Genomic DNA, 12,069 nt, shown 5'->3' with positions numbered 1-12,069 from the left:
GTGGCTCCAACTATGCAGTTACAGCCCAGAATCAAGTCATCATCTACCTGCCCATTCTGACCAGCTATCAACAGAGAATGGGAGCCAGCTACCATAAACTCCTCAGGGTACCTGTGACCTATCCACTGCCTTTTGGCAACAATCACCCTTTCCAGAAGTATTAACATTTCTTCTCATAAGAAGCATTTAATATTTCTTCATCACCTACATGAGGAAAAGATAATCAGCTTCCTCCGAGTGAAACTGGTGGGGGAGGATTGTTTGGGACATTTTGCCCTGAAGCAAGAACCCAAATAAGAGCAGGAATCACAATGTCTAAGAACAGCAGGAAAGGTTTGGAAAGCAAGGACTCCTGGGGAAAAAAGGAGAACAAAGGAAAAAGAGCAACTTAACAGTTTAAGTTTCAGCTTTGTAAGCAACCACTAACAGCAGAGCTGCGTGTCACAACAGCACGAGTACAAAGTTCCCTTCCCCTGCCAAGTACAGAGCCTGCTTAAGAAGCTCTAGCTCCGTTTCAAGCTTTTAATCAGGCAGAACAGTATTAAGGCACATTGTGGTGACAAGGAAGTTGGCTACAAATTCACCACTTGGCTGTGATGAACTTCAGAGATGTAAAAACAGTGACAGTTCAGCAGTGTGGCTCTGAACCGATGGCTTGCCAAAGCCTTTCAGTAGGCTTCTGCTGGGAATTGCCAGAACAGCCCCGTGCCAATGTGCTCATCAGCCACCAAAACTGAATCTGAAAACACTGGAGACCAAGTATTACCCAAAATGCCACCCACTGGGCCCCCAACATAAGGACATGGATCTGCTGGAGCAAGTCCAGAAGAGGCCATGGAGATGCTCCAAGGGCTGGAGCACCTCTCCTATGGAGATAGGCTGAGGGAGCTAGGCTTGTCCAGCCTGGAGAAGAGAAGGCTCCAGGGAGACCTTACAGCAGCTCACAGTGCTACAAGAAACCTGGAAAGGGGCTTTGGACAAGGGCCTGTAGGGACAGGCCAAGGGGAGTGGCTTTAAGCTGCCAGAGGGGAGACTGAGATGAGCTCTTAGGCAGAAGCTCTTCCCCGTGAGGGTGCTGAGGCGCTGGCACAGGGTGCCCAGAGAAGCTGTGGCTGCCCCATCCCTGGCAGTGTTCAAGGCCAGGTTGGACACAGGGGCTTGGAGCAAGCTGCTCCAGTGGGAGGGGTCCCTGCCCGTGGCAGGGGTTGGAGCTGGAGGAGCTTTAGCCCAGGCTCAAAGATGAGCATCAGACTAGTAAGAGAGCCAGGAAGCCCAGCCTCCCCGACACCTCAGGTCATACTCTACCAGCATAGCACAGCACAGCATTATATAGTGGAGAGGCTGCTTGATTTTCTTTGGGACAAAGCAAAAATTGTTCCCTCCCCAATACTCTGTTATGGGTAAGGAATTGGAGGAGTAGTTTTGTGTGTGGCAGGATACAGAGTGTAAATGCATACGTCACGAAGTGGGCATGATCTCCTACTTTCTCTTCCAGCTTTTCCAAGAAGCTCAAATCAGTCGCTTCACCAGGTCGTAAGCATTCTTCATCCTGGAACAGCAGGCACCGGGTCAAACTCTGCTCTGAACAGACTACTCCCTCCTCACTAATGTTTAGTACAACCTTGTTATGCAAAACCAAAGTGCTTGGTTACAATTCGACATGGGTTCTATCTTATACAAGCAACTTCCTAGTTAAGGAAATGCCCTTCTTAAGCATCAGAGTTGCTGTGGAAGCAGCATATTACCTTTAATCCCCATAGCTCTAGCAAGCAGATCCTCTACCTTAATCTTCTGGGTCTTTGTTTGTAAGACCTATCTGTTTACATCCTGAATAATGCAGACCCATCACATAACTAGAGGAAAAATATGATTATGGACCATTACAGTAGGGCACAGGCACATGCTTTAATTTAAACAGCACAAACTCTGTTCTTACCAGAATGGAGATTATTCCTTTATGCTTCTGCTCAACCAAGTCACAGATGATCTTGTTGTTAAAATATGGAATTGGTTCCCACTGGCAAAGGAAAAAAGGAAGAAGAAGTTTAGAGGAAGATCTTCTTGTTGCAATTTCTTAAATTCTTCAGAGCCAGGTTCCAATCCCACTAAAGAGAAGTTTAGTTACACTGCAAAAGGGTTACAGAATGAGACCCACCGTCTTATAAATACTATCTTATGCTTCCCACATGAACAATGCAAACTGAAAGAAGCGGAATGCCTTCTTCATTGATGATCAAAGGCATTCAGTGTAATGGCACTTCAAAGGAAAAAAGAACAGGGAAAAAATAAGAAGTTACCTCTATTCCTTCCAGTTCATACTCCTCCTGCTCAGCTTTCAAGGTCATCTCAATCAAGAGCTGCTGGAGCTTCTCATTACAGTAATTAATGCAGAACTGCTCAAAGCTTCAGAAGGGCCAAGTGAGCATTAGTTTATTTCATACCCAATTCTACTTCTCCCACCACATACTGTTTTCAAGTCAAACAACCCACTAGTATACAGGTCAAACCCACACAATCCTTCCATGCTGTTGTAGTAATGGCTCAAGTCAAAGCAAGCAGCCCAAGCTAAAGCTTTCACAGCAGGGGGTCAGCTAAACCAGTGCTCCCAGATTTTGCAGCCACCCCTATCTTGTGTTGCTGGGGTAAGAGTAGACTCAAGGAGCCATGTAGGATTCCAGCACATGCCCCACCAGCAAAAGAGGTTACCCTAAGCCTCAGGAACAGCTATTACCTGTTTGTATCCAGCACTTCAAAGCCATAGATATCCAGCAGGCCAATAACTGTTTTCTGAGTTGAATCCTGTTAAAGACACCATTGCTCTGTAATTGCTGCTTCAGCTGATGCTTCTTCCCTGTACATTTCATGTTTCTTTCACCTAAATCTTAGGTGTCCTATGCCAATGGAGTAGCCACTTTAAAGCAAGTAATGACCTGCTAAAACTGTTTAAAACACCACCTTCCACACCCAACTAAGCAGTGGTCCAGCTCAGTGCTGTGGGATGTCCCTACATCAATTATATTTGCTGATGAGGGCTGTAGGGCCTCACTGAAGAAACTCTGCTCAGTGTGTGAGGGGCACTTAGCATCCAGGAGAACACTGGACCAGAAACCAACCTTGTTGGCCAGGGAGCCGTTGATTTTGTTGACCAGCCAAGTGAACGTTCGTCCATAAATCGCCTTTGCCGCTGCATCCCGAGCATAGAACGCCAGATCCACGTTCAATGGGCTTAGGACCTGAAGATAAGTAAAGATATGCCAGAGAGGAGAAACACCCCAGATGACCAGAGAAAGCTTAAAGACCAGTTTTTACCAGTGCTTTTCTCTGTTTATGCAGCCCAGTTTCCCTAAAAGCACTCTATGGACTAAACAAAAGGAAACTGCTTGGCTCAGATAAAGCTGCCTGCAAGTCCCTGTGCCCAGCTTTTTCACAGCGACTACCTTGTTCAGCAGCAGAACTCTAATAATGGGAATACGATTTGATTTAGCATCTTGGGCTGGAAGAGGAAGGTGATACGGAGGAAGAAAGACAGCCAGAGTGATCTGGTTTTGCTGTAACACTGCTAAGAACAGAGCTCCTCATCCGGCACCACCACTAGCTGGGCTCCCAGCTGCCTGGGGTCACCCAGGATCACTCCCTACCTCTTCGGATCTGGCTTCAATCTTCCGATTGGTGAGAGCTTCCTGAAGAATGGACAAGTGCACACCCAGCAGCTGCAGAAAGAGAAATACCTGCACTCAGAGCATGGCCAGCAGGAGGCTTTAAATAAGCAGTACTGTGTGATCAGTAGAGGATAACCCCCCAGTCCATTCCCAGTTAGACTCATCTTTGAGCAACAATAAGTTTCAGGGAGACATGCTATGGAGAAAAGGGACCCTACAATTCCAGACAGCTTATAACAACAGCTGGGTATTTATACATCAATTCTGCTTTTGGGAACAGATGTTTTTCTCCTTAAGAGAAAAACACAGCAAGGTTAAGGCTTTCTTCACAGCACTTGCAATATTGACCTTTGAAATCCATTTGATCTGCGTGCCATCGCGAATGATGGCATGTCCATTGCTGTCTTCTTCAAACTGAATGTTCCCAAGGTGCAGGACACTGGCAACAATTCCAAAGAGATGCTAATAATGAGAGATACACCATTAGAAAACAGATTCCCACAGCTCCATGGGACGGTACTAATATCTTTCCTACACATGCTCATAAAGAATATTGGCTCCCCACCCACCCACTCCCTAAACCCCTCCAAAACAATGTCCCATTCTGTCCTTAACGCCTCTTCCAAGCAAAGCCCCTTCCATCACTCTTAAGGAAAGACAGCAGTGCACTCCTCACTTAAATTCCCTTTGGCAGGCTCAGTCCCCTTTAGCACACATACCTCTATATCTTTCTCAGTGAAATCAATGATGGAAAAAGCTTTGCGGACTATTTTCCAGTCATTCTTGTCATTAATAGAAAACACTTTGGCACATCGACCCTGTAGAGTAAAAGACAGATGAAGTAGTACAATTCATTGGCAAAGCAATTTTATTATCAGCAGCATACTACTGGGCATACTGCTTCCATTCCCAGTTTCCTCAGCCTGTACAGATGCAGTCTGTAATTAGCTAGCAAGTTTAGTTCACGCCTGCTAATCCTGAAAGGGGCTCATTGGATCAGATCTTTCGGCTTATACTTAAAACTTCTGTTAACTTGAAGCATTGAGCTTGGATGGTGAATACCATAAAGTCTTATGAAGAGCTTGAGCTCACAAACACCTTCCATTTTTATGGTAAGAATATCTTCTGCCCAAGTATTCTTCTCTAATAAGGAGGAAAGAAAACTAAGAGCACTACTATAAAGCGAGCTGTATTCTGCATAACCATACTAATATGAGGTCCATAAATCCCCAAAACCTCATTTTACACCAGGTTCTGACATAGAAGCCTTAGAAGAGATGCCTTTATACAGTATGTAAGTTGCAGACAGTACTTTACTGCTAGCAGCTCAGACAACTCTTCTCAATGAATCAAGAAGCATCGTGACCAGACTAGGGGGAGCTAGGGTCATTAAAGGGTTTGGTGACACTGGTTTTAAAGCACATTCTCACAGCAGCAGTACAGATGGCACCAGCAAGCCATTCTGTACACACAGAACACAGGGAATTCACCAGGGTTCTTGCTAATGGTAGCAGCTCAGCAGCACACTTAGCATGTGGGGAAAGCTGTATTTGCAACCCTCACAGTTCTAGATGTAAGATGCACAGAGGGGGCCAAGCTCTCACTGACCTGGATGAGATATGCGTACTTCTGGGGGTTGCGCTCCAGCCCAAGCCAGCAAAGAAGATCCTTGTCTCCACCCTCTAGTAACTGGTAGAAGATATGGAAGTTCCTTTCTCCATGATTCTGGTGGACAACTCTGGATTTCTCAATTAAGTAACTGAGGATGTGTCCTCCCACTGGAGCTCCCTGCCAGGACAAAGCAGCCACATCAGCACCAGCCGATATAAATTATACCAATTATAACATCATTGTGACAGCTGTCTCTTTACACCCAGGAACAAGGAACAGCATCAGGAATAGCATGTTTTTTACCTGCCATTCTTTGTTTAAGAGTTAGCATACAAGAGCAGTACAAGCTGTTTCTCAAGAGTTTGCTGTCCTTCCACTGCAGCTTGTGGTTTACAACAACCTGCATTAGCTTTCCACAGAGCACTGGCAGCATTGCCAGTAATGTAGGAAGCTTTCAGGATGTATAAGTAGTCACTTTACTTGAAAAATGCAAGGCCTGTAAAAATAGGGTCAGAAATCTGCACCTTAAGTCTTAATAAATCCTGTGCTGCCTGGTGAGCAGCCAAGAAATTCACTGATCCGGCTTGTTTTAATAGCTGCTCCATTAAGTTTGTTCTCACCTTAAAATCAAATTGGATATCCATGTATTTCCCAAATCTACTCGAGTTGTCATTACGCAGAGTTTTTGCGTTTCCAAAAGCCTGGGGATGAATAGATACATCAAGTCACTTCTCATCTCACTGAGAGCCTGACCCCCGTGACAGGGCAAAGTTCCAACAACAAAGATTTGCTGAGTCCTGCTACTGACTTTAGTGGGATTAAAGAAATACAAACTAATGTATTTCCCTGGCTTTAATGTGGAATTCAGCTAAACAAATTACTGTTATTCTTTCTTACAACACATTTCGTACCTTTATTTAGTTTTACCTCAAGAACAGGGTTGGAAAGTAGCAGACGATCACGGACGATCTGCAGCTGCTCCGTAGTTGGACAGGTCACTGCATAATACTGCAAGATCTTCTTGGATGCTTCTGTCTTCCCAGCTCCACTCTCCCCGGAGATGAGGATGAAATGGTTGTTGTACTCGCTGCACATCACCCGATAGGCATTGTCAGCTATGGCATATCTGAACAAGGATCACAAGCAGCATTCAGGGAAGAAGCAGCCAGAAAAGGCAACAGGAGACAGTGTCAATGGTTTTTCAGCAGTACATTATCAGTACTGGACATGATGGGAAAGCAGAGCTTAAGATGTGAGCCTGACTCAAGGTCTCATAAACCCAGACTGTGTCTTACTGAGAGACAGACAGGGCTTGTTCCTTTCCTTCTGTTGCTGTAGGACTGATACATGCTGCACGTATTCCTAGTGAATTTCAGTAAAGGGAAGATCTCAACTTCCTCTGATAGAGGCAGACCACATGTAATGAGGAGGTCTAGTCTGCCCATAAGTCAGTGTGTACAAGCAACAAAGATGTGTATCCACAAGTGTCACAGAGAAAACCCAATTCATTCATACAAACTGAAATCTTAAGGGATCTACTTACAGATGTGGTGGCAGTTCGAAAAAGTTCACCCCTCGATAAAGCTGCATCTGTGTCACTGTGTAGATATCCAGCTCTTTGTAAGGGTTGACAGACACCAGGAGAGTACCAATGTATGTCTGCAGGGAGAAAAAATACACACGGGAGGAAACCTGTCCCATCACTTGAATGATGGCTCCCAAAAGAGGAGTCAAATAAATGCTGTAAGCCAATGCATCACCTCAGGGCTGCTGAGAAAATGGACACTGCTCCAAAGCCTCCTTAGTTTGACTGTGAAATACTCAGCACTTCTCAGACGAGCAAGGCCACACCTAGAGCCACTTCACCTGCTCCAGGCTACGTGAACCCCCACAACAGCACTTACATAGATGAGGTTCTCCTGGTAGCGCTTGCGAAGGTTGCTCAGGAAGGCTGCCTCACTGGTGTGCGAGTCCAGAAGCACAAAGTCCTGCACCCCGACTCTGTCCCGGGCTATCAGAGCCCCTTCCATGTTTGCATCAGTGTTATCTTCCACTTCTTCCTTCTACAACAAAGCAGGGATGATCAGAATTGGGTCCTTTTGGGGGAAAAGGATTAATCCGGCAGTACTGCTCCGCACAAGACTGCTTCATTATTCCCAGTGCCGTCCACAAGCAGATGGAAGTTAACTTTCAGGGCTGGGCAGCAGATGTCCCCACACACCAGCAAGAGAGCTGGGCATGTCACAAAGCCACTCAAAGCAGTGAAACAGCGATTTGGGTACAGTTCCACCTTTCCCAGCCCTTCCCCAAAGCCTGAAGGCTGCAGAAAGGACGGCAGTGACAAAACACAATTCTTTCGCACGCTCCACTTGAGAGGCTGTATCATGGAAGTTAACTTTATACTGAAGATACTGCTGAGCATGAAGCTCTTGTTTCCCAGGCTGCAAGGATAAATAGCCTGCTTTTATTTAATTAAATCAAGCTGATATATTCTGTTTGTCTATTTGCTACATGAAGCTTCTTTATACAATAAGTATATAAGAATATACTTATTGTAATGGGTATATTGTAATATTAGGGTATTAATAATAATATACTAATATAATAATAATATTACAACAAGTGTTTCTTAAGTGGGTTTTTGTCAGGGTTTATTTGTTTTTTAAAGACACCAGGATTACACAGTTCAGAGGGAGATTCCTACCTTAACACCAACCCCAGCTTCAGAGGTAGGCTTTTGGGATGCTCCTGCCTAGCGCTGGTGAAAGCTGACAGCGCTGTGGATGCTAAGGGTTGGTGGATTTAGAAGCAGGGTTCCACTAAAAAGAAGAGCAAAGGCCCCAACACACGATATTCTTTATGGGGGGAGCTTAGAAGGTCAGCTCTTAAACAGGAATTTTAATGTTACTCTCATTTTTAGTACAGCTTGTCCTTAATATTCACAATGAAAACCAAGAACTTCTAATTGAGTGTGACCTAAGCAGCACAGAGCTCTAACCATAGCACAGTCGGTCATAGCCCAGTGGTTGCCCGAGGCTAGAGTTTGTTGTTTTACCAGATAGAAAGGCTAGAAACAACTGGAGGTGGATGTGTCCTTCTGAGAAAGCACCAGGACAAGCTGGACAAGAGACTTTTACCTTCTTTCCAAGCAGGAAGAGTGAAAGCATAAGCCTGAAAGCACAGTGGCCATCTACCTGATCAGGTTTCCTTAACCCAGTTCTCTCACTCAAATGTTAATTGGGAAGTGACACTGTTCCCATTAAACAAAAATCCCAGTACTTTGTGCTCAGATTTTGACAGTATTTTGCTGTTGCTGAGGTCAGAACATGTTCTAACACTGCATTTCCCACCCTGTTCCCTCCCTGCTTCTGGAGCTTTACTAGTTTTGTGCTCACCTGGTACCACCATCAGTAAGAGATACCCCTGGCCTCACCAGTGCACGTTACCCCAGCAAGGTGCTGCTCTTGTTAAAGGATTATTTTCCTTCCCTCACCACCGAGGGGTCAGGAGACTTCTCTCCTGCCTATTGAGACGCAAGCAGTAGGAGAAACTCTCTCCCTCACTACAACGAGCTGCTTTTCCCACAGGGATTTGTCTGTCAGCACTGACACTACAAGGAACTATGGCAGATCACAACACGAATCATGAGATGTGCAGCTCTGGAAAAGGGTCAGGACCAACAGGCCACGTTCTTTGGTAACATCTCTACCAAATGAGACCTGGCAAGGAACAGTTAAAAAACAACTTAGAAGCAATTCTGCTCAATTATCACTTATCTTCATCAGAGGCTCAGAGCTTCGTTTTCCAGCAGGCTCTGAAGTTAATTACTGTTTCTTTGGTTTAATGGGGCATTGAAGAGAAGAGATTAACATACAGGGAAAGAGGAGCACCAGTTTGATGCCAGTGCTAGTCTGGAGGCACCAGAAAAACCCAACCCAAACCTTGCCATGCACGCAAACACAGAGGGTGAGAGCCTCAGCTGCACACACTCACACCAGGTCATCTTTCAAGCACCCAGATCGGCAGCAAACTGCCCTGCAAGCACCCCACTCCAGGCTGAGTGGGGCCACACAAAAGGCCACCCATTCCACCATAACAGCAGCAAGTCTTCCACCCCTGACCCCAACCACCCCAACCTGCAGAGACGCTGCAGTTCCTTACCACCACCTACAAAAGCAGAAGGGTTTCCAGCTCACCCGTGCCTCCTGCTTTGCCCAGCCACAGCATGTCACCTCCTGTCATCGCCTCCTCCGATCCGTGCCTCTCCCAGCCAACGGGGCTGAAGCTCTGGCCCGCTGACACCTCGGATCATGTGTCGGGCTGTCTGCTGCTCCCTCCTTGGGCAGAGATGCCAGCATCCTCCTCGCTCAATGAATTATCCAACATGCTGTCAGCACTCGAGCTGCGAGGAGCTTTATGCCGACAGCACCGCATGACGAGACTTTAAGGTCTCGCCAGAAGACCAAAGACTGAGCCTGAAGATGAAGTGATGGGCTCCAGCCTTCCCAATGGGTAACTTGAGCAAATCCAGGTACAAAATACATCACCCTGGAGAGGCTCCTCACCCCCTGCCCGCAGCTCCCGGCTTGGCTCCCCACTAGAGGTCACTGCAAAACTCATTTTACATCTGCAACTTGGAATTTCCATGGATTATCCCTTCTTTCATGTGAAACGGACAGTTTGCACCCCTAAAAAGGACTTCTCGGGTGGGACTCTGACTGCCAACCACTGCTACATGCTGCCAGTTCTTTCCCCTCTGCCCAACTGTCAAAGACAACAACCCAGTCATTGAAGAAGACAGGCAAAGGGTAAGACCTGGGGAGCTGAATCAGGCAAAGGCATTTGTGACGTATCCTCAGCTAATAAATACTCATTATAAAGAAGAACATCCAAAACTTACAATAAAAACCTCTCTGTAATATATATCTCCAGACAGAAGTGGAAAGAAACACCCATCTAACGTGTTATTTAGAATCATAGCATCACAGCGTGGTTTGGGTCAGAAGCAAACTTAAAGCTCACCCATTTCCAACCCCCTGCTATGGGCAGGGACACCTTCCACTAGAGCAGCTTGCTCCAAGCCCCTGTCCAAGCTGGCCTTGAACACTGCCAGGGATGGGGCATCCATTTAGATGTTTTGGTAACAGAAAGATAACTTTTACCAACAAGAGCACACTCACATTATTATCTCTTGTACAAAAGCTTCCCATTCCCAACTCCTCCAAAACTCAGAGCTTTAAGTAGCACTGGACACAGTGATCCTAAAGCACAGTCCAGGCAACTTGTTCATCTGTCTCCAGCTCGTACCCCAGGACACCCAGTGTGATAGCAAACTTTTATGACCTTTTTTGCCTGTTCTTCTGTTGCTACATCCCTGAAACATAAGCAAATAAGACTCCTGCCACAGGAAGGGAGCGCAGTGAGCAGACATCTCTGGAGCCATCCAGTTTATAATAGACAGGGGAGTCTGAGGCTTGCTCAGGACAGATGGGCTTGGAGCAATGTTGCTAACACAGATTCCTTTGGAAACGTCAGAGGTCTGTTTTGGAAATACTCCTTTAGTGCAAGACACAGCTCCTGACCCAGTCCTGCTCCCTGGTGTGCAACAGGAATTTGCTCATTAAGAGCCCTCAAACCAGGATGGCAGCACTGCAAGGACTGCAGGAAGGGAAGCCCTTGAGCTCTGCTCCACCTTCCTCCACTCAAGGCTGTCAAAATAAGCTGGCCAAAAGGGCAGTGACAGTGCTTGACCATAAAGAGTGATAAAGGAAGATGTTCTGCAAGAGCCTGCTCAGCCAGGTCAGCAGCAGAGCACGGGCAGGTCTGAGCAATCACATCCCTTCAACTCTGCACCGACCTCAAGGTCAAGACTGCAGCATGCCAGTGTGATGCTGGAAGGGGCTACAGGCAGCTGCCTGCATGGTGTCTGCTCTAGGAGAAGGCAGGACCCCATCCCTCCGTCCCCAAAAGGCACCCACACCAAAGAAGTACTGGAAGCAATAGGAACCAAAGAATAAGTGAGCTCAGAGCAACAGGGAAATACTTTACAGTGGAAACCTTGGCTCGCAAGAGTTCATGTGTTCAGGGTAATTTTCAGATGAACAATAACTGCACATAAAATGGATTAAACCAGACCAGATCTCCCCCAGGTGACCAAGTTATGGTCATGCCATTGAAGCAAAGCCAAGAAGCTGAGATGATTTTGAGATACCCCAGTGAGACTGGCCCCTGTATCTATCTCCAGGAACCTCCTTCACATTTATAATGAAACTAAAACGCTGTACATTGACAGTGCTTGGAAATGCAGCAGCAGCACCATGGAAAAGGGACACCTTGGGTCTGTAATGAGGAACTTGGACCATCTTGCACGCACTGTCCAAGGCAAGAGAATTCATAAATACAATTATACTGCGGGAAAATTTACACATTGTAACCTAATTTCTTTTCAAAAGAATACAGAATAAGAGGGTTTTAAGGTTAATCAACAGCCTAGGGAAATGCCAACAGTTCTTAAGGCCTCTTGTCTGTCTCCAGGGCATAGTCTGCTATAGACTTGTTAAAGGGTGACTGTCTGTCTTTCTCAATAGAGGAGAGGTCGAGGTGAACCACTTCACTTTCATAAATCAAAAGAAAGAAAAAAAAGTGAGAAAATCTCCCGAGTTCAAACATTCCTTTAAAGCCCAAACTTTAAATACGAAATGGGCTTCATGGCTGCCATTTTGAAAAACATTAGTTTGCCAAAGGACCCTTTTGATTTCTATTCGAACTGCGAGCGCTCACAGATAATCCATTGAGAATC

General features: G+C 46.0%; 1 protein-coding gene across 8 annotated transcripts in view; it reads right to left on the bottom strand.

Moving 5' to 3' along the window:
- MYO1H (myosin IH) overlaps positions 1 to 12,069 on the bottom strand; it is a 37,112-nt gene that overhangs the window by 9,248 nt on the left and 15,795 nt on the right. For 6 of the 8 annotated variants that reach the window (XM_062615463.1, XM_062615449.1, XM_062615437.1 and 3 more), the window contains exons 2-14: positions 7,175 to 7,333; positions 6,814 to 6,929; positions 6,198 to 6,396; positions 5,891 to 5,971; positions 5,268 to 5,447; positions 4,379 to 4,477; positions 4,008 to 4,121; positions 3,639 to 3,710; positions 3,114 to 3,233; positions 2,732 to 2,799; positions 2,298 to 2,403; positions 1,937 to 2,017; positions 1,458 to 1,549 (exon numbers count right to left, since the gene is read on the bottom strand). In XM_062615463.1, coding sequence (XP_062471447.1) covers positions 1,458 to 1,549; positions 1,937 to 2,017; positions 2,298 to 2,403; positions 2,732 to 2,799; positions 3,114 to 3,233; positions 3,639 to 3,710; positions 4,008 to 4,121; positions 4,379 to 4,477; positions 5,268 to 5,447; positions 5,891 to 5,971; positions 6,198 to 6,396; positions 6,814 to 6,929; positions 7,175 to 7,300 — 1,454 coding nt within the window. In that variant the 5' untranslated portion in view covers positions 7,301 to 7,333. Of the gene's footprint in view, positions 1 to 1,457; positions 1,550 to 1,936; positions 2,018 to 2,297; positions 2,404 to 2,731; positions 2,800 to 3,113; positions 3,234 to 3,638; positions 3,711 to 4,007; positions 4,122 to 4,378; positions 4,478 to 5,267; positions 5,448 to 5,890; positions 5,972 to 6,197; positions 6,397 to 6,813; positions 6,930 to 7,174; positions 7,334 to 7,682; positions 7,712 to 7,974; positions 7,996 to 12,069 lie in introns of those variants that run through there. The other 2 variants (XM_062615480.1, XM_062615443.1) reach the window with 2 other exon arrangements.

Source organism: Pezoporus occidentalis, unplaced genomic scaffold, assembly GCF_034315485.1.
Source record: "Pezoporus occidentalis ecotype Australia unplaced genomic scaffold, CSIRO_AGI_Poc_V1 ctg102, whole genome shotgun sequence".
NCBI lineage: Eukaryota > Metazoa > Chordata > Aves > Psittaciformes > Psittacidae > Pezoporus > Pezoporus occidentalis.
This window is presented reverse-complemented; position numbering and strand designations above follow the sequence as displayed.